General features: G+C 38.4%; 1 protein-coding gene across 11 annotated transcripts in view; it reads left to right on the forward strand.

Moving 5' to 3' along the window:
- The window catches only part of GTF2I (general transcription factor IIi), a 94,054-nt gene that overhangs the window by 69,130 nt on the left and 4,601 nt on the right, over positions 1-20,323 (forward strand). For all 11 annotated transcript variants that reach the window (XM_033111040.1, XM_033111037.1, XM_033111039.1 and 8 more), the window contains 14 exons: positions 3,019-3,202; positions 4,206-4,264; positions 7,212-7,283; positions 8,333-8,516; positions 9,163-9,221; positions 9,571-9,645; positions 14,282-14,383; positions 14,985-15,050; positions 15,360-15,543; positions 17,068-17,126; positions 17,509-17,589; positions 18,430-18,513; positions 18,881-19,064; positions 20,286-20,314. In XM_033111040.1, the coding sequence (XP_032966931.1) occupies positions 3,019-3,202; positions 4,206-4,264; positions 7,212-7,283; positions 8,333-8,516; positions 9,163-9,221; positions 9,571-9,645; positions 14,282-14,383; positions 14,985-15,050; positions 15,360-15,543; positions 17,068-17,126; positions 17,509-17,589; positions 18,430-18,513; positions 18,881-19,064; positions 20,286-20,314 (1,422 nt within the window). The remainder of the gene's footprint in view (positions 1-3,018; positions 3,203-4,205; positions 4,265-7,211; positions 7,284-8,332; positions 8,517-9,162; positions 9,222-9,570; positions 9,646-14,281; positions 14,384-14,984; positions 15,051-15,359; positions 15,544-17,067; positions 17,127-17,508; positions 17,590-18,429; positions 18,514-18,880; positions 19,065-20,285; positions 20,315-20,323) is intronic.

Here is a 20,323-nt window from a genome sequence, read left to right on the forward strand (position 1 = left end):
TGGCCATCTGACATAAACCACTGAGCCCGCTATCGCTTATCACCCTTTGGTTTTCCTCAGCGCACTGCTGGTTGTCTATTTCCTTCTGCTGGAACACAGTAGGTGACAGCCCAGAGCTTGTGTCTTCTTGATGGCTAGAACTGTGCCTGCTCAGATATGCGGCGAATCCTTACTGAATGGGAGTGTCTTCACAGTGCCTTCTAAAGCCCTCAGACACAGGGAGCCTTCCAGTCACATCGTGCACCTTGGGCCTTATTAAATTATTAGGTCGGTGCAAAAGTAATTGCAGTTTTTGCAATTATTTTCAACCTTTTCAACTGCAATTACTTATGCACCAACCTAGTAGAACACTGAGAAGACCGTAGGAAGTGCAGGAGTGCCACAGCTGGCACGGGCACAGAAGGCTGCAGTGCAGGGCAGTGTGTGTGGTTGGACCACTGGGTTATCCCGGTGGCAGGGAAGGATTGGCTCTGTGTCACACTTCTGCCGGACACTGGCACTGGGGCCTCCCCTCCCTGTTCTCACTGTTTTGTGAAGGAAACCATTTGAGTTTCACCACAAAAAATGAGGATTCGTGTTTGTCCTATGGTTTCCAAGAGGAGTGCATGGCACTGGGTTTTAAAAGTCCCAGTAAACCAGTTTTTAGGTGCAACTCAAGTGGCAGCTACAAACTGAGGTCACTAACTTTGTGTTGTTTGCAGAACCCATGTACTTTGACTTACACTGTTTAACTCCCTCAGAATGTAGTGCATCAGGAAAAAGTCAGAAGTTTAAGGTTTTCTTAGTCTTTAATATCCCTGACTACCCAGCACAAATGTAAGACCTTAGTGATAATTTATCTCCTCTTAATGTGGCCAGAAATCAGCTAATGAACAATAAACTAAAGAATCTCCACCACTTAAAAAATCATTATACTTCCAAGACATTAATAAAATAAATCCGATGATGAACATTGTTTATCATTTGAGATGTCACCATAGTATCATTGTAATTCAGGAGTAGGTGACACGATAATGGGTGTCTGCGTGAACAGGCTTAACCTTTGTCCTCACCTTTAGTTCTGGAAGTTGAGCCAGTAAAAGAAACAGCCAAACCTGTTAACATCACCCACGCTTGCCAAGCAAGCTGACTTGTGCCTCATGAAAAGAGGAGGCTGGTGACGAGTTAGTGTTCTTAACAGAAACTGGCCAGTGGAAAATTATTTGGCATTGCATATCAGAGCTGAGAAAATCGGTGTGAGTTCTGGATTGTTGCATACGGACAACCACCTGGCTCTTTTGCTAGTGGCCTTAGGGGCGTCTAGGACGAGAGCGACGTAGAGAGAGATGCCCGCAGGATTGCGGCTTTAAGTTAAGCTTCCTGAAAAGGAAAGAGGAAAACGTAGATTCTCTACAACTGTCAAACACTACACGTCTTGAAATTTTCATTGGAGAAATTCACAGAAGGCCTTTAAATTTGGGAGGAAAGTTAATCTAACAGTCAAAGAAATGCAAATTAATTCTTCAGGGAGGCACTCTTAAACTATCAGATTGTAGAATATTTAAATGGTACAGAATACAAGGGCAACCTATTCACTGGGGGTGCCAAAAAAAATGGGTGCCAAAAATATGTATACACGTGACTTGTATTCATCTTTTGTTATCGATATATGTTGAGTATTACAATTTTAATACCGTTTTTTCCTGTCTTAAAATGTGTGTACATTTCTTTGACACCCTCTGTATATGCTGATACTGTGTAAATTGTTTGAATCCTTCTTATTAAAGCTCTGTTTTGATGTGGTTTCAGAGCAGGGATTAGTAATTTCACTTTTACATGTTAAAATTTCAATTGTAGAAAAAGTACAAAAGTAGAAAAATAGTACAGTGAATTCTGCATACCCACTTTCGCATTCAGTGATTGTTAAGATTTTTCCACATTTGTTTGTCATTTCCTCTTTATTCCCTTTGTAGGAATATTATAAAGCAAATCATAGGTGTCGTGTCATTTTATTTGCTCAGTGTGCATCCACGAACAGTGTTGACATTTCCTTACACAAGCACGGTGTCATTTATTACACCTCACAGAAGTAACTATTTCTTTTTATCCACTCTTCTCCAATTCTTCATTGAGTTTCCTCATTCAGCTGGAAAGTATCTTTAAAATTTTTGGTTTGAATATGGATCTAAACACAGTTCATGCATTTACTTTGGTCGATACATTTCTTTTAATCTAAATCAGTCTTTGCTTACTATTTTTGTTTCCCATTCTATGAATTTTTTTTTTTTTAATTTTTATTGGGGAATATTGGGACACAGTGCACTTCTCCAGGGCCCGTCAGCTCCAAGTCGTCGTTTTTCAATCTAGTTGTGGAGGGCGCAGCTCAGCTCCAAGTCCAGTCACCGTTTTAAATCTTTAGTTGCAGGGGGCACAGCCCACTGGCCCATGTGGGAATCGAACCGGCAACCCTGTTGCTCAGAGTTTGCGCTCTAACCAACTGAGCCATCCGGCTGCCATTTTATGAATTTTTTGAAGAAAGTTATTTCCTTTTAAAATGGGACCCTCATGATATTTAAGGGGTAAAGAAAGTTAATCTCATGGTTGCAGTCAAAATAAAGGTATAGCTGAACGCACGTTCATGTGCAGGAGTCAATAAAAGGAGATTACCACATTCAGAAAACATTCAGTAGCAAAAATCTGCCTTTATATATTTGAGAAAGTAGTATTTAAGTTGTGTTTTTTATTGTGTCATGGTTTTCTTTAATTTCTTCCCAAAGATATCAGAAAAATATTTTTAAGGCCTTAGAGCTATTGAGATGGTCTTAGAATCTGGAGAGCTCAGTCTACCACAAGTGACCCTTGACCGGGGCAGGGGGGCTTTACACTTGCACTTGCTGCAGTAACTCTGCTTCAGTAGTTAGTGCATATGTTTCCAGAGTATTCTTGGCTTTTTAAAAGTTGATGTGTACCTTGCTTTGGATTGCACCAAACTACGATTTCAACAGAAACTTAGTCTCCTGAATTGCTTTTTTCGCAAAGCTGAAGCCTTGGGGAGCACTGAAGCCAAGGCTGTGCCTTATCAGAAATTTGAGGCACATCCGAACGATCTGTACGTGGAAGGACTGCCAGAAAACATTCCTTTTAGAAGCCCCTCGTGGTACGGGATCCCGAGGCTGGAAAAAATCATTCAAGTGGGCAATCGAATTAAGTTTGTCATTAAAAGGTAAGATTATAATCTGCAGAAACACATTTAATATTGTCTTTAAGAAAAGATTAATTTCATAAAAGTGGGCCTTCTGTTCCCCTCTCAGTGGGACTTACTCTTGCATTTAGAATTAAGGTATTACATTTAGATTTGTTCGTTGAGCAAATGTCCATTTAGTACCCAGCACGACCAGATATACAAAATGGGGTCCCATAGGACCCCTGTCTCTGGGAGGCTTATCGCAACAGGAAAGTGTCACTGGGCACTTTTGGCAACAGAAGTCAAGGGTAGCATGTAGATTGATCAGTCGCACATAGAGAATGGTGTTTGGAGTAAAAGAAATAATGAGAGGGGCCAGGGAGCTGTCAGAGGTACTTGAATGTTTACCTGAGCACACCTTTCTATGTCGAATGAGTGAGACCACTTGTGGGCATGGCGTGATTGACAGACTGAGGGGGACACGTGGAAGAAGGCCTTAGGACCTACATGACCAGTGGAGTAATTATAAGGTTTTAAAGTTGATTTCCTGAAAATAATTCGGATTTGCATTTTTAAAATGTAATTTTGGCTTGAGTTTGAAGGACAGCAGAATGGATAATTTGGGAGCAAGGAGTGTGAACCCGAAGGCCTGTTGTTAATACAGAAGGATTATGGGTGGTGGACTTGTCAGGACTAACTGTATAAGGGACAGGCAACTTGAGGATGGCATCGCTAGATATGTCTAGCTGTATTGTGGCACAGTTCATCTGTGGTTTAGAAGCAGAAGACTGAACTGGCTGGGGGATAGGTGACTGTTTTGTGCAGTTAAGCTTAAACTGCCTTTGAGGACATACAGGCGGTCTCACCAAATCTGTGAAAATTCCTACTTTCAAAATAATCTTGAGTCACCAAAATGGTAATTTTCACTGCAGAAGAAGGCAGAACGAACTGTATTGCAAATCACTGGCAATGCACAGCTGTGTGGGGAAGGTCTTTGAAAAAGGCCTTCCTAGTGCTCTGTTAATCAGCCGTGTTTTTACAGACCGGAGCTTCTGACTCACAGTACTACTGAAGTTACTCAGCCAAGAACGAATACTCCAGGTAAAATAATTGTGAATTTGTGTTAAAACCTTATCAGATCAGTGTTTTTAAAATGACGGAATTCCTTTTCCTTCCCCCCAAAATACCTTGTGCAAGCTCAATCCAGGCACTTCTTGATTTAACAATGAACATAAGTAGTTTGGGGAAAATAAGACCAATGGTGTTCAATTGAAATATAATGTGTGTCACAAAACGTTTGTCATTTTAAATTTTCTAGTAGTCAACTCTGTTTCAACCTGTAATCAATACAAATATATACATACATGATGAAGGAGTTTACATTTTTCGTTTCATGTACTTACATTCTTTATTTGAAACTTCTGTGTGTATTTTACACTCTCTCAATTCAATTAGCTGTTTCTTTCAAGTGCTCAGTGGCCACATGTGGCTAATGTGTCAGACCATGCAGATTTAGACCTTAATCTTTATTCACACAGACTCTTTTTTAAATGACAAAACTGTAATTCCGGGAGCTCACTGATACCACTGCCCAATAGAAAAGAACTATGAAGTCTAAGTCTCAGTTGTGTAAATAGTTTTATTTTCTTTATTTGAGCTACAAGTCTGTTTTTATTTGTTCCCCATATTTTTGTTTATTGTTGCATAATGTCAGAAAAGTGACCACAACTTGTAGATCTTCTACAACCTTAGGAACTTTTGTGGCCAAGAACCAGTGGTTGTTTCTGAATTTGTGTAGTTAATCATTCTTGTAAATACTAAGGTGAACTGTTACACAAGAGGGCGTAATTTGCCTGTACTAAAATACCGATCGCTGAGCTCTTAGGGTACCTGGGGCACCGGGTAAAGGTCAGCCAGTCTGCCGGATAGGTTATAGAATCTTGTGTTTATCGTGGCATGAAAAGCGGTTGAGAAATACTGAAGTAAGAAAACGAAATTATCCGGTGCCAGGAATCCTGCAGAGGAGAAGGTATAAGCAATGCTTAGCTCAGGCTGAGCGTCAGAATTAGCACAGCAACGTCCTCAGCACACTTTTGTTTAGGCAGAGAAAATATTGGTGATAAATTGAACATTGGAGATGACACAGACTTGGCTAAGGGAAAGAATGGAAAGAAACATTCCCAAAGACAGAGCTTTACTGTTTATTAGCCGGAACGTGCCCAAAGTCTACGTGTGAGCCTTTATTTCTCAAGACACCTCAAATTCAAGGTTGTGAGTAATGTGATCATTGCCTTCATTAGGGGCAACTCCAGTAGGGGCTGCAAACGGAGAATGTTGAGTGGCTGCAAACATTTATCATTGACAGGATATACAGGCACCGTACATCTTACTCCAAGGACTGAGTAATAGCATTTTCAGCAGTACTTGTCTGCTGTCTTCTAGCATAGATAATTTACAGGCCTGTTGTCAAAAGAAGAATTTCGATACTCTGAATCAGTAACAGTATTTGGCCTTCTATCATTCATAGAAGACTTTGGAAAGAATTCAGGTTATCATTTTTCATTCCAACAAAATGTTTACTTAGCCTACCAGTGAACCAGACATTGGTTAGTCTTTTCCTGGGCAAACTGAAGTCATAGACTACACGACCGGAGAATTTTGCTAATCACTGTTGCCATCAGCGATGTCTACTTAACTCTTGGCACGACAGTTGTATGCTTAAGTACACTGTGCGTACACTTTGCCCTCCATTTGGTCAAAGATATATGTCTTGTGTGAGGAAGTTGTAGAGCTAGCCGGGTAATTGAGCTTTGAAGGGGGAGAACAGGGAGGTGTTGGCTCTCGTGAGGAGTAATGCAGAAATCTTTTGTATTAGAGTAGCAGATGCTGGTGAAGAAAGTGTAGGGTGAGGCAGAAGGATGACTGAGCAACAGGTTAACAGAAGCTGTTTACCTTGGACGAGGAGAGTCTAGATATCTTCATAGTAATAATTCAGATTGGGTTTATACCAGAGTTACTCTGGCTGAATGAATGGTTGAGCTACCATGTTAAATCCTTGAAATGCTAGGTTTTCTTTTAAAGTAAAAGTTGTAAAGTACTTTTACGGGAAAAGTAAAGTAAAAGAAATATTTAAAAAAGATTTCTGAGGCCACCAACTTTTAGCAGTATTTTCAGAACTTCTCCAACATTTCCCACTGCCTTTGCAAGCAAACATGGTGGCTTCCACACTTGGTGTGATTCTTGTACTCTCTGCCCCCCCTTTCATTACCCAATACCTCCATCATCGTCCATGTCCCCAAAGTCGGTGCTCTCCACCCTCATTTTCACCAAACAGGCCCTGATTATCTGTCCAAGGAAGTGACATCCTACACAACCTTTATAATAGTTTTTTTCCCTTTATTTTAAAGTTACATTTCAAAGGGGACGGCTGTCTTATAAATAAGGGGTAAGGAAATAAACCAGTCTGTAGCCATGAATAAGTGACAAGCCGTTTTAAGTGACAACTCCCTAATCCTTTTACCATGTATTTCTTGCTGGGATTAGTGAAGTGTTGCTTTGGGTGGATTTCTAGGCACGTACCTGTTTGATAAAAGAAGCAAATGCTTGTATAGAAAGCAGATACAAGTGAAGTGTTGTGGCTGAACCTGGTGTAGAAGGCTGGAGCCTTAGACAGCTGGTCTCCCCGGCCTCACACGATTCTCTAATGTGACTCCAAGGAGGAATGTTTGAAAACCACTCATTTAGAGCACTCTCATGAACAAGTTCTTGTTTATTTACAATGTGAACTTCAATTTGAATTCTGTCTCCCTCAGTTCTGGTATTTGACAAGTGCAGGAAATCATTCTCTTCCTTAAGACCCAAAGTTTTGTTCTTAAACAAAATTGAATTAAATGCATCACTGGATTGTACACCTAAAACTAATATAGTGTTATTATGTTGATTACATTTAGAATTTTAAAAAAGAGCATCACTGGAAAGAACATCTGATCTAATTTTGTGTTAACACCAATAAGGAGCATTATTAATTAGATTTATGTTTGCTGTCTAGTAAAAGAAGATTGGAATGTCAGAATTACCAAGCTACGGAAGCAAGTGGAAGAGATTTTTAATTTGAAATTTGGTAAGTAAAACACAGTGATTATGTCTTTATTTAAAAACAAATGAAAGGCAGTGTTGTGAATGAAGTATAGCAGTTCAGGACCTAAAGAAGGAAAGTCTCAGAAACTGGGTTTCAGTTTACTTCTGCGACTGAATTGGCTACTTAAACCGAGCAAGTTAGTTTGGTTTCTCTTGGATTCAATTTTCTCATGTGTCAAAATGGGAGAGGAAGGGAGGAGTTGGGGTAAATCTCAGTTCCACTGTCTGTACTTCTCATCTGGCTAACACCATATGGCAAATAGGTTTCACCATTTGTTTCAACTTAGATTTGTTGACAGCGGTTTCCTGGAGCGCTGTCTTGAGAAGGATTCTGAGGAGGCTCAGCAAGAGTGTTTCAGTTGATTGGGTGTGTCTGTCATGGAGAAGGAAGTAAGGAGTGGGAGTGATAGCAGTATTCCCCGGGGTGTTTCCATCTGTCATTTTAATACCTGGTATTGACATTTGTGTCCTAGATCAGGAAACTTAAATACTCTGCCTTTCATCTCTCTAACGTGATGAGTTCTGCTTAGATACATCATATGCAACTCTTATTTTTTCAATAGCAAACTTGTGTCTAGATGACAACATAGGCTGGGTAGGTGCCATTTCAGTGTGGAATGGTTGTTGTTCGTTTCTGCCCAGAGCACAGAGATAATTTTGGCTAATAATAGAATTATCCTTTTGATTGGAAGTGTTAAAATGTTCCTGTTAAAAGTACTTATTTTTTAGGCTTATTCTTCAGTTTGGTGCAATATACTAAGCAAAATGCCTTCATATAAGTGGATATTACTAGATTGTAGGGAACTTTTACATAACATATTTGAGAATGCCTGGATGTTAACTAGACTTTTTATGGTGATTATTTTGCAATATGTACAAATACTGAATCATTATATTGTACACCAGAAATTAATATAAGGTCATATGTCAATTACACGTAAATAAAAAATAATAAAAAGATTATGCTGTCAAACAAAAGTAAAAGATTGTAAAATTTTACCTTCCATAAGTTATGTTTTCTTACAATTTCAGCTCAAGCTCTTGGACTCACTGAGGCAGTAAAAGTACCATACCCTGTGTTCGAATCAAATCCTGAGTTCCTTTATGTTGAAGGCCTGCCAGAAGGAATTCCCTTTCGAAGCCCTACCTGGTTTGGAATTCCACGACTTGAAAGGATTGTCCGTGGCAGTAATAAAATCAAGTTTGTTGTTAAAAAGTAAGTTCTATTTGCCAACATAGTCATTTCTGGAATTAGAATGACAAAGTTATATTTCTATATAAATTATTTTCTAGCTACACATGTCAGCTAAGGCCCTGACATGAAACTCATAGCTCTGAGCTGGAGTCCTGGTGTCATCCATGGCCTTCGCAAATAAATCCTGTCCCCTGTACTGATGGTTCTTCGTTAGTACAGGGAGAATTGTACCACCTGCCTCCCGGTGGTGGGGGTGAAGTCGGTGAGAGACGCCGACGTCTCCTAGTGTTCTTGAAAGGAGGGTGAAAATGCTGATTTTTGTCTTCTTTATTATTCCTGATTAAACTTGTGGGCAACTGAATTTCAGTGATTAAGTTCCTTATTTACAAGTCTCCAGAATTTCAGTAGTTGAAGACACTAGTGTTAATTTTCATTTTCAATAAAGAAGTTATTTACTCTTCCTAAAATCATTTAGCAGATAGTTGTGGATAGGAAAAGTGAGGGTTTTTTGGTTTTGTTTTTTTGTCCAGAAACATAGACATTATTGTTGCATTACAGAATGATTCTGTGATCGCCTTCATGAAAAACACTGGTTAAGATCATTTTTACTTGCTGTGAAGGCCACTATTGTACTGGTTACTGTAATGATTCTTGATTTTCCTTCTAGACCTGAACTAGTTGTTTCCTACTTGCCTCCTGGAATGGCTAGTAAAATAAACACTAAAGGTAAGAAATTATATATACTCTTAATTATACTTCAGTACATTAAACATTCTTTATCAACGTTACCTAAATCATACTGAATCATTGGCCAATATTTTTAAGATATTTTACTTAATGGACTTTTTTTTTCAAACATTTCATTGAAAATTTCATGTTTGCAATCCTCCTTCATTCATGTTTCCACAGCTTTGTTGAGACTCATGTGGAGGATTACACTACCAGTTTAATTCTTCAGGTTTCTTTGAAAAGAGCCAAACTGTATGAATTTTAATACTCTGCTCTTATAAAGCATCCCCTTCTGTTTTGTTTTGTTTTTACAATATGCAAAAGTAATTGTGTGCTTACTTTGCAGCCTTGCAGTCCCCAAAAAGACCACGAAGTCCTGGGAGTAATTCAAAAGTTCCTGAAATCGAGGTCACTGTGGAAGGTAAGGCCCCTCTGTGGCATGCTTCTGTTGATGCCCCAATTCACGAGTTCTTCAGGTTACTATTTATATTTTCATGCAAATGAGTTTTTATAAAACTGGTTTTAGATGTGAATAAGCTACCTGTGATTAAAGCTGAATTTCTGAATGTTTCTAATTGAAATTTTCAAAAAGGTTAACATGATGTTCATTGAGCATACTGTAAACTGCTTGCAAGAAAATTCCTAAAATGCTTTTCTTTCCTAATAATAAAGTAAGGATACAGACAGGAATGTGTGGAATTTTTTTCTTGTCTCCTTTTTTAATATTCTTTTCAGGAGAGAAAATTCAGGGATGGTTTAAATAGCAAAGCAGTACCTTGGATTAAACTAGTTCCTTCTGTATCCTCAGGTTCACTTTCTCTCCATTCCCACTAGATCTGTGGGATTCTTACCTTTTCAGGTGCACAGTATTAAAATGTACAATATTCTAGACAATCCTCAGTCTGTTCTTAGGTGTGGTTGTTTCTCTCTCTTTACTAATGCAAAAGCAAAGGATAACTTCATTAGGATTGTCCTTTGTTGTCACATAACCTCAAGTTTTGTATTAAGAGTTTTCATGTTGATACTAAGTGGAACCTTAGTCCATCCCCATTTAGTTTTCTTGTATACCCAACAGAACCTACTCTCTCCCAGAAAGGGATCAAAAATCCTTGGACAATTTATGGCTGTCATGCGCCTGTTTAATCATTTCCATTAAAAATTGCCAAGAATTTAATTAAAAATGTACTCAATCCTTTACTTCCTTTTGAAGAAGATCTCTCTAATGCACAAGTTTGCCATCCTTTCCTGAAGGACTTCTTAAGTAAAAATAAGATACTTGTGGTGTTACTTTTAGTAGAAAGACACAGATGCTGAGGAACCAAAGAAACATGGGCCTGAAACCGTAGATTTCAGCAACACGGTTGGAAGCTTCACAGGGAAGGTTACATTTAACTTGGGTTTTGCTTCAAGAGTAGACTATCTCCAGGCAGAGACATGGGGATGCCGCCCCTGAGAGAGCATAGCGTGAGCCATGGTGCTGATTCAATACAGTAATACGATTTGAGTGATGACAAGTAATCTCATGTTCTAGGGAGCGTAGTTTTGTCTCTTGTTCCAATTGTACTTGTTATCTCAGGAACCTTTTAAGGTATCAGTGTCCAGAAGAAGTCCTGGAACCAGCTGATTCTAGGGTCATAGCAGTTGTATTCTTGAAATGATTGAGCTGTGCTGTCTTCATTTGATAGATTGATGAGTAAAGCCACGGTCCCCAAACTTCATTAGAGTTGGCAAGATTAGAGGTCACAAAGAAGAGTGAGTAAGTTCAGAAGGAAAGGTGGGCGGTGAGATGCAAGCAATCATGAAGTTGAGTAACACATGCTTAGGTTAAGAGGTAAAAAAAGTATTTTACAATATAACAATATATTCTGGGACAGGAGTAGGGTTGGCATAAGAAAACAGTATGTACCTCAAAAAAAGGAGAGATTCCTGTGTCAAAGAAACCTGGCAGAGCTACAGACTGTCTTGTTTTAAAACATTCTGGACACTTAGAAAGGCTTAAGACCTTCTATACACAGAGGACAACATCTAGAAAAAGTCACTATAACTTCTAAACTTTTTTCCCTGCTTTTTGTCTAGTACAAACTTACATTGTGTATACGATGTCCTGATCTCAGATAAATTGATCTGTGGATGTTAAATATTAAAATCGGGTAAAAAAGGAAACAACCAGTTGACACACATCATTTGTCTAGACACGTGTACTGTAGAGTATTGTTTCTCAAAAATAGATTAATTCATAATTGTCAGTTGGCACACTAGAGATATACTTCTGGAGGTTATTACTCTTGTAGTTTTAAACTTTTTATCCATTGAGCTTGTTAAAGTGAAGCTTACTAAGTATTATAAATAAACTCCTGTTTATCAATTAGATGTTAGGAAACTAGAAAAATGAAGAGTTAATGTCATGCGTTAAAATACGCCTATAGAAGTAAGGTTGCCGAGTATAAATTTAGGATTGCATTCTATTGCAACCAACAGTGATTTTACAAACAGGAGATGCCTGTTATTCTCACATAAAAAACATTCTGAAGGTAGGTTAGCTTCATTCAGTAGCTCAAAAATTATGAGACTGGCTCCTGTGTTCGTCTAGGCACTTCCTCATGGGTACAAAATGACCAGTTGAGCTTCAGCCGTCATGTCTGCATTCACGGCAAGACATGGTGGAGGAGATGCAGCATCAGCCCTGCCTGGACCCATTGTTAGGAAAAGCGGGACGCCTTTCTAGAATCCCCTAGCAGATTTTTGGTGAAGAAAGAAAATGTTTTTAAATAAAATGAAGCACAGTTTCTGAGGCTAGTGCGTTTAGATTTAAATTTTGGCACCACCAGTTAGGCAAATCACTAAAATCTGTTTCAGTTAGTTCATCTATAAAATGGCAACAAGAATAGTATTTAGTTTTAACTCATGATGTTTTTAAATTGAGATACAAATCACGTAATAAAATCACAATTGAGTAGTTTTTAGTATATTCATAAGGTTGTGCAGCCATCATCAGTACTATCTAATTCCAGAAGGTTTTTACCACCGAAGGAGAAGAAAAACCTATACTCACCGCAGTTGCTCCCCGTCTCCAACCACTAACCGACTCTTCTGTCTCCATGGATGTGCCTATTCTGGACCTTTCATATGCGTGTAATCATAATACATGGTTCTTTGTGACGGGCTTCTTTCATTTAGCATAGTATTTTCCAGGTTCATCTCTGTTGTACCAGGTACTAGTACTCTGATTCCTTCCCCCCTCCCACTTTTTAAATATTGCGGTTAAATATATGGAATATAGCTGTGTCTGTTCTTTTTATGGTTGGCTTCTTTTGCTCAGCATAATGTTTTTAAATTTATACTTGTTGCCTATTGCAGTATTTCTTTTTTGTCGCAGAGTGTTACTCCATCGGATGGATTCCCCACATTTTGTTTATACATTTATCAGTGGACATTTGGGTTTATTTCAGTCTTTGTCTAATAAAAATGCTGTGAATATTTGTGTATCAAATGTGTCATATGCTTTCCTTCTTTTGAGTAGATATTTAGGAGTGGAGTTGCTGGGTTTTTATCTTTCTAAGAAACTGCTCAACAGTTTATTTATTAACGTGGTTGTATTATTTTACACCCCTGCCAGGAATGGATGGGAATTCTAGTTGCTACTCATCTTCCCAGTACTTGGTATTGTCGTTCTTTTTAATTTAGCTATTCTACTGGGTGTATAGTGCTGTTTTACTTAAATATAAACAAGAAGGCCAGTTTATTGATTTAGAACATGAACTAGATATTTCAGTCAAATCAACTCTGTCAGTTGATCACAGGTTTCCTCCAGTCTTGTCCTGTTGTTACCAAGAGGGTGCTTTAAGAGCCTGGAGTTTCAGCGGAGATGTTAGTTGGATGACCTTAGTAGCTTGTTACAGAACTCTGATTAATGGAATGGACGCCTTTCCTCTGGATTATTGTATGTGCAGGTAAACCAGGTTGCTAGGGCCAGGTAGTCCAGACACACTTTGCTTTCATCACTATGCTGACTAAGGAAGCTATGGTTTTTGTCCCGGAGTTCTGAGAGGCTTAAAGACTCGAATGTTGAATCTTGATTTTTTTTTTTAGGGACTGACAGATAAATTTCATCTGCATTCCCCATTCTTATGAGACACCTCTAATACTCTTACGGATTCTGAGGCCATATCCAGGCTAAGACGGAAGATAGGAGTGACCGTATGTGTGCTGTGGGTTTGCCATCCATCACTTAGATCTAGGAAATGATCCAGGAAAATTTTGTCTGCAGTATGTCGGGGAGATAGTGTAGTGGTGAAGGCTGAGGAGCCAGACTCTGAAGGTTGGTACCCCAGTCCACCCCTGACCAGCCGTGCAATCGACTGTAAGTTACTTAGCCCCCATGACTCAGTTTCTCCATCGGTAAAGTGGAAATGGTAACAATGCCTGGGAACTAAATCAGTTAATACACATAATATGTTTGGATGTTACTTTGGCTTTTTAAAAAATTGTTGTCTTACTTCAGATTAAGATAAGTTTATTCTTTAAGCATTAGATGACCCTCCATAAAGAAGAGTTAGGGCCTGGTGTTTATAAGGATAACTGAAACTAACACTCACTTTCATTTAATGGTAAACAACTGATTATTATTACCTGTAGCATGGTTTCTAAGTTGTACTAAGAATTCAAAGAAACGGCCTGTCAGAGTCAGCCAGATAATCCAAAGGAAAGCTTCATAGTGGAGATAATTGTACCCAAAGTTGTGCTTATGTTCAAGGGTTGAAAGGGAAACATGAAAGCCAGCATAGGTAACCGAAAGTTACATGGCTCCCAGAGGGCACGATGAAACCTTAAGTAAATTGAAAGTACCTCAGATGAGCCAGAAAGCTCATTGTTTTGGGGGAGAATGCCTGATTGTAGAGACGGAAGTAGAGAAATGAATGGAGGTCTGTGGAACTAGCTGCAGTGCCTGTTTTCATTGCAGGGTGCTGTTTGAACTTAACTTTGTTTTCCAGCACATACTCGGCTTCAATACGAATCATTAAATATGTAGTTGATTATATTGTTCTTTAATTCTTCAGGCCCTAATAACAACAACCCTCAGACCTCAGCTGTGCGAACCCCTACCCAGACCAATGGTTCTAATGTTCCTTTTAAGCCTCGAGGGAGAGAGTTTTCCTTTGGTAAATATGCATTTTATTTTTCTTGATTTCATCGTTTTAAATGAAAAGAATTAATAAAAATACTTTACTAAGTGAATTGCTTTTTATTTTGTAAGTCAGTATGTATTAGCAATTAAAGGCACGGACTGTAGCGTCAGACTGCTTGAGTTCCAGTCTGCTGCCAACACTGTAATTCTGTGATGTTGGGCGAGCTGCTTAACCTTTCTGGGCCTGTTTCCTCGTGTGTAAATGGGGATCACATTACTTCCTGCTTCATAGCGTTATTATGAGGATTATAAATATTAAACCCTTTAAAGGGGAGGACTATACCTGGCCCATAGCAGGTACTATAATTGTCTTTTGGGAGGTTTTGGGGGCCTTATTTATTTATTTGCTTTAGCGTATGTCATTTATTTGTAACCAATGTATTAGTAATATAAGAAAAACAGTTTAATATGTGTCAGGATTAGAGTGGTTGTCAAGACATGACTGTTAAAAACCGATGTATTTTCTTACTTTGTACTTCCTAAAGATACACATTAAAATAAGATGAAAAATCCTGATACAGATGTATATTGATCGATGTTACTAGCAGCTTCCCTACCTTGTTTTCTTAATGCAGAAGCTTGGAATGCCAAAATCACAGACCTAAAACAGAAAGTTGAAAATCTTTTCAATGAAAAATGTGGTAAGTTTATTTTGAAACATTTTTAAAATATCAGTTAGTGTTTTTTTAGATAGAATGTGAGCAGAGTAAAAATGTTCACATTTAAATTCAACTATCATTGGAAGTAAATGGGTTTTGTAGGCATGAATTTCATGATTTCTTCCACTTTTCTGAGCACCAAGAAATTTAAGAAATTGTTTTAAAATTAATGTGATTTTTAAAAAGAATGTAATTTTAGTAGCCTCAAAATATAATTTAAAATGCATTTTTGAAAAAGGTTTAGTTTTTTAAAAGTTGTAAATGTGAGAAATGTGTGTATGTGTTTTGTAGGTGAAGCTCTCGGCCTTAAACAAGCTGTGAAAGTGCCATTTGCATTATTCGAGTCTTTTCCAGAAGACTTTTATGTGGAAGGCTTACCTGAGGGTGTGCCATTCCGACGACCATCTACTTTTGGCATTCCAAGGCTGGAGAAGATACTCAGAAACAAAGCCAAAATTAAGTTCATTATTAAAAAGTAAGGAAATTAGATGAAATGAGGTCGGCCATGAGTTAGTAACTGTTTGACACTAGGATATGGGTTCATGGATTCACTTTTGGGGCCAAATTAGCCCCCGTGTCAAAAACGCTCTTTAAGCTGTACTTTTGTATACGTTTAAAATTTTCCCTAATTGGTTAAAAGAGGAAGGGAGGGCTCTAGCTTACCAGAGGGATAACAGCTTGATGTTGTTAAACCTACCCACAGTTGTATTTTTAATGGTTGATGGTCCTGGAATCTAAGCAGTGGTTTGGTTTTATAAAACCCTTTTATTTCTCCAACTTAACACAATATTTTAAATTTCTTTCCTATTTGCTTGGAAATCTATGGATTAAGCCAACACAATTAATATAAATAGGAATAGTTAGAATTAGAAAATACATATTAATACTCAAGAATTACTTGAAATTGGGAGAAGGTCCAAGATGGCAGATTAGAAAAAGAATGAAAAGTCAAGCCACACTGTCAGGCAGGGTCTCAGCACACAAGAACGCTCCCCACATAAGAACGCAGGAGATGGTGAGGCCAAAAGGGAACACCCACGGAGCCATAGATAGGGGTGTCATACCACCATATTCTCGCTGGTGGCTGGGTTGGAGACACAGGAAGCAGGATCCACATGATCTGCAACCTTCCGTCCACTTCTCTGCCTACCAACCAACCTCACTTGCTAGCTGCAATCCGCCCTGCTGACTGCAATCCTCACTTGCTAGCTCAGCCACCGTCTTCTTACTAGTCCCCCATTTGCTGCTAGTGTAGCCACGGCAGTTATATTAGTGGCCAATGGCTCACTGGTTACAGCTGACGGCCAACTAGCCACAGCTGGTGGCCATCCAATCACAGTTGATGGCTATTTACTACCTGAGCCAGCACCTTTCCACGTGAGGCCGAGAGCCTGGAAACTGTACTCCAGGCTCTGTCCCCTCACCCACACACACAAAAGAATTACTTAAAATTAATTTTAGGGTTTTTTTTAATTACCACTTTTGCATCATCCAGAGATGCTGTCAAGTCATCAAAGCTGCCATTGCCAAGCACAGTGGCCACCTTTTGTGCTTTTGTCCGGGTGTGGCCTCTGCTTCCCCTTCCGAATAGAGAAAGAAAGATTCTTTTGCTCAAGAACTGACTCTTTCCAGGATGTCTTGAAACCGTGGGAAGAAGGAACTGTTTAAATTAGATAAGGCTGGGGTGGATGTTGTAATCACAGTTATAATTAGTCTTTTTGTTTGTGTTCCTTCAGATAAACCTTGCTTTACTTTCTTTTTTTTGTTCTTCCATTACTAAGAATCTAATGTATACTTAGAATTACTGATCTTTAAAATCTTTTACTTGTTTAATTTTTAATCTTTTACTATTTAAATTTCTCTCCTGCCTCTTAGAGATCTTTGAATTAAGCCAACACAGTTGAACTTGATGGGAATAGTTAGAATTAGAAAATACATATCTATGCTCTAAAGTAATTTGAAATTAATTAACACACATTTTCTCTTTTCTTGTTTTTAGGCCTGAAATGTTTGAGACAGCAATTAAGGAGAGCACCTCCTCCTCTAAGAGCCCTCCAAGTAAGTGTTTTTGCTACAGAAGACATGCTGTTAGACATTTATTTTGCAGCAGTGGTTTAAAAATTGTTTAAAGACCAGCTGTTGAGATGAAAACAGGAAAGCTCATTCAAAATTGGGGTTGTGACTAGTTTACGATTTTTAGTTCTTTAATGATTGAGAATCTCTGTGTCTGATGCTATTCTAAGCATCAGAAGGAAGAAAAAAGAAATGTCTTTCAGGAAGCTTAATGTTGGGGAATGACAAAACATTCCATGAAAAGGAACAAACCTGGAATAGAAGTTGGGTTAAAATACTATGTTGTGCAGTCTGAATTATAAGCACATTATTAGAGAAGATTTAATTACATTTTGTATATGTGGTAATCTTAAGTTTCTATTTTAAGGAAAAATAAATTCATCGCCCAATGTTAATACTACTGCATCAGGTGTGGAAGATCTTAACATCATTCAGGTGACAATTCCAGGTAAGATTTCTGTGCCTGAGTCATAGCTGGTGGGGTGTTTTCCTCTTCAGTTTTTCACTTTCATGATATGATTACTGAGATTGGCTCTGTTCACGCAGGGATGCTCTCCTTCCCACCCCCCTGCAGAGATTGTTAACCCAATACATCACCTTGTCAATTGATTTCTAAACAGCTCTAGGCAGTTACTGGACTTGGCATGAGCTAAAACCCGGTGACCACCCAGATGCCTGGTGTTGTTTTAAAAATCTGTATAAAACAGCAGGTAAAGCTCTTTATAACAAGAATAAAGTTATAGCATTTTCAATTTTTTAATTATTTTTATTGGGGAACAATGTGTGTCTCCAGGGCCCATCAGCTCCAAGATGTTGTCCTTCAATCTAGTTGTGGAGGGCACAGCTCAGCTCCAAGTCCAGTCGCCGTTTTCAATCTTAGTTGCAGGAGGCGCAGCCCACCATCCCATGCGGGAATTGAACCGGCAACCTTGTTGTTGAGAGCTCGTGCTGTAAGCATCTGAGCCATCTGGCCACCCCTCCGGCAGCTCAGCAGCAGCTCATTGTCTTCAGTCTAGTTGTACAGGGCGCAGCTCACTGGCACATGTGGGAATCGAACCAGCAACCCTGGTGTTCAGAGCTCGCGCTTTAACCGACTGAGCCATCTGGCCTCCCCCTGTAGCATTTTCAATTTAATATTATTGTTAAATCAGTTTAAATCATTTCAGTCTTGATTAGTTTAAAATACTTACACATTCCAAAAACAAAGTGAGTTACACAGAGCACCTAAAAATTTACTTGGAATTAAAATTATATTATTAAGTCATGAGTTTTCTCTTAACTTTTTTAGATGATGATAATGAGAGACTGTCAAAAGTTGAAAAAGCTAGACAGCTAAGAGAGCAAGTCAATGACCTCTTCAGTCGAAAATTTGGTAAGTTTTTCAATTGCATAGGGCAGCTTGAAATAAGCAAGAAAACTTTGTTTCAATGAAACTTAACAGTAAATTATGCTCAGATAGTTATAATCTTCCTGTTATAAAAGGAAATAAAGTTACAAAATAAGTGTTTTGGTTTTCCTAAAGTTCTTCAGTAAGAAAACATTAAATGTGTTATACTATTGATAATGGTCAGTATCAAAGTAAATAAAATTAAGGTTTATATATAAGGTTGTTTCAAGTGTACAAAGACGTTAGTTAGCAGTGGGGGCAGTCTTTAAAATAAATGTTGGTCATGTGCTTTTTAAATATTCCTTAAGTTGATGGGTTAATCTGTGCATTCATGCTGTGTGTCTCATTGTAGGTGAAGCTATTGGGATGGGTTTCCCTGTGAAAGTTCCCTACAGGAAAATCACGATTAACCCTGGCTGTGTGGTGGTTGATGGCATGCCTCCTGGAGTGTCATTCAAAGCACCTAGTTACCTGGAAATCAGCTCCATGAGAAGGATTTTAGATTCTGCTGAGTTCATTAAATTCACAGTCATTAGGTAAGTGGAGTTCTCTGCTTGGTTATAAGAATGAATCTGCAGATCATGACACTAAGTCACCTTCCAAAATGTAGTCACATGTAGTAATAGAATCAAGTTTACCATGTAATGAAACGAACAATTAAAATACTTTAGTTATTGTACTATTAGAGTCTCTTCTCCCTGGGCCGACTCTTTTAATTCTCTGGTTTTTAAGGTAAGGTGTTAGCAAACCATGGCCTGTAGACCAGATCCAGCCTGTCTCCTGTTTTGATAAAGTCTTATTCAAACAGTCATCTGTTTGTTTACACGTTATCCATGGCTGCTTTCATGTTACAGTGGTAAACTTTAGATGCACTGTGACAGAGACACTATATAGTCTGCAAAGCCTCGAATATTTACTATCTGGCCCTTTACAGAAAGGTTTTGTCTTTGGCATCTCAGGGATTTGATCCCAAGTCAGCCAAGTCACTTCTGTTTCCTTGTCCGGACAATGAGATTGTACTTGTTCCCTTTGAGAACATCAGCTCTTATCCACAGAGTAGGAATGATAATTATACCTACCCTCTAACAGCATAATGAGAATTACATTATTAATATGTGCTTATCACAGTGTGTGTTCATTCAACCCGTCTTCTTTTCCATCCACCTAAGCAGAAGTTCCAAGGTGTCTTCACTCTTCTCTTCCAACTCACAAAAACTTGACTATCTAAATCTTCCCCAGTCAGTTCATTGTCAAGTTCCCACCCTTTCTAGTATACATCCCTTAGGACTGGCATTGAGAAGTAGCTAATGCACTTCCAAGACCTTTTCTCATCCACTTAGTACCCTTCCAAGACCTTTTCTCATCCACCCCCATCTTCTCACAATGCCCTTTCCCTAAAAATCCCATATGTTTGCCCCACTTAACCAATGTTCATTTTCCGTGCCATGCTCCAGGGGTCTGGGAAAAAAGCCTTCTTCCATTATATCATTTCACCAAAATTATTCTATTTCCTTTTCTTTGTTCCTATTTTTTGTTTTCCTCACCATCTTTAATGTAACATTTTCTAGCAATGTTCCATATTAGTTATTCATTTATCTATGTATCTATTAATCGATTAAAAATATAAGATTAAAAAAGTAGTAGATATCATTTCTCATTTTCGGACATAGGTTAAATATTAGTTGTATAAACTGAATATACCTATAAATTCTTGTAGAGTAAAAATAAACTGTTACGTAATTTATTTCTTTCTTTAGACCATTTCCAGGCCTTGTGATTAATAACCGTGAGTATT

The sequence above is a fragment of the Rhinolophus ferrumequinum genome, chromosome 7 (genome assembly GCF_004115265.2).
Source record: "Rhinolophus ferrumequinum isolate MPI-CBG mRhiFer1 chromosome 7, mRhiFer1_v1.p, whole genome shotgun sequence".
Classification (NCBI taxonomy): domain Eukaryota; kingdom Metazoa; phylum Chordata; class Mammalia; order Chiroptera; family Rhinolophidae; genus Rhinolophus; species Rhinolophus ferrumequinum.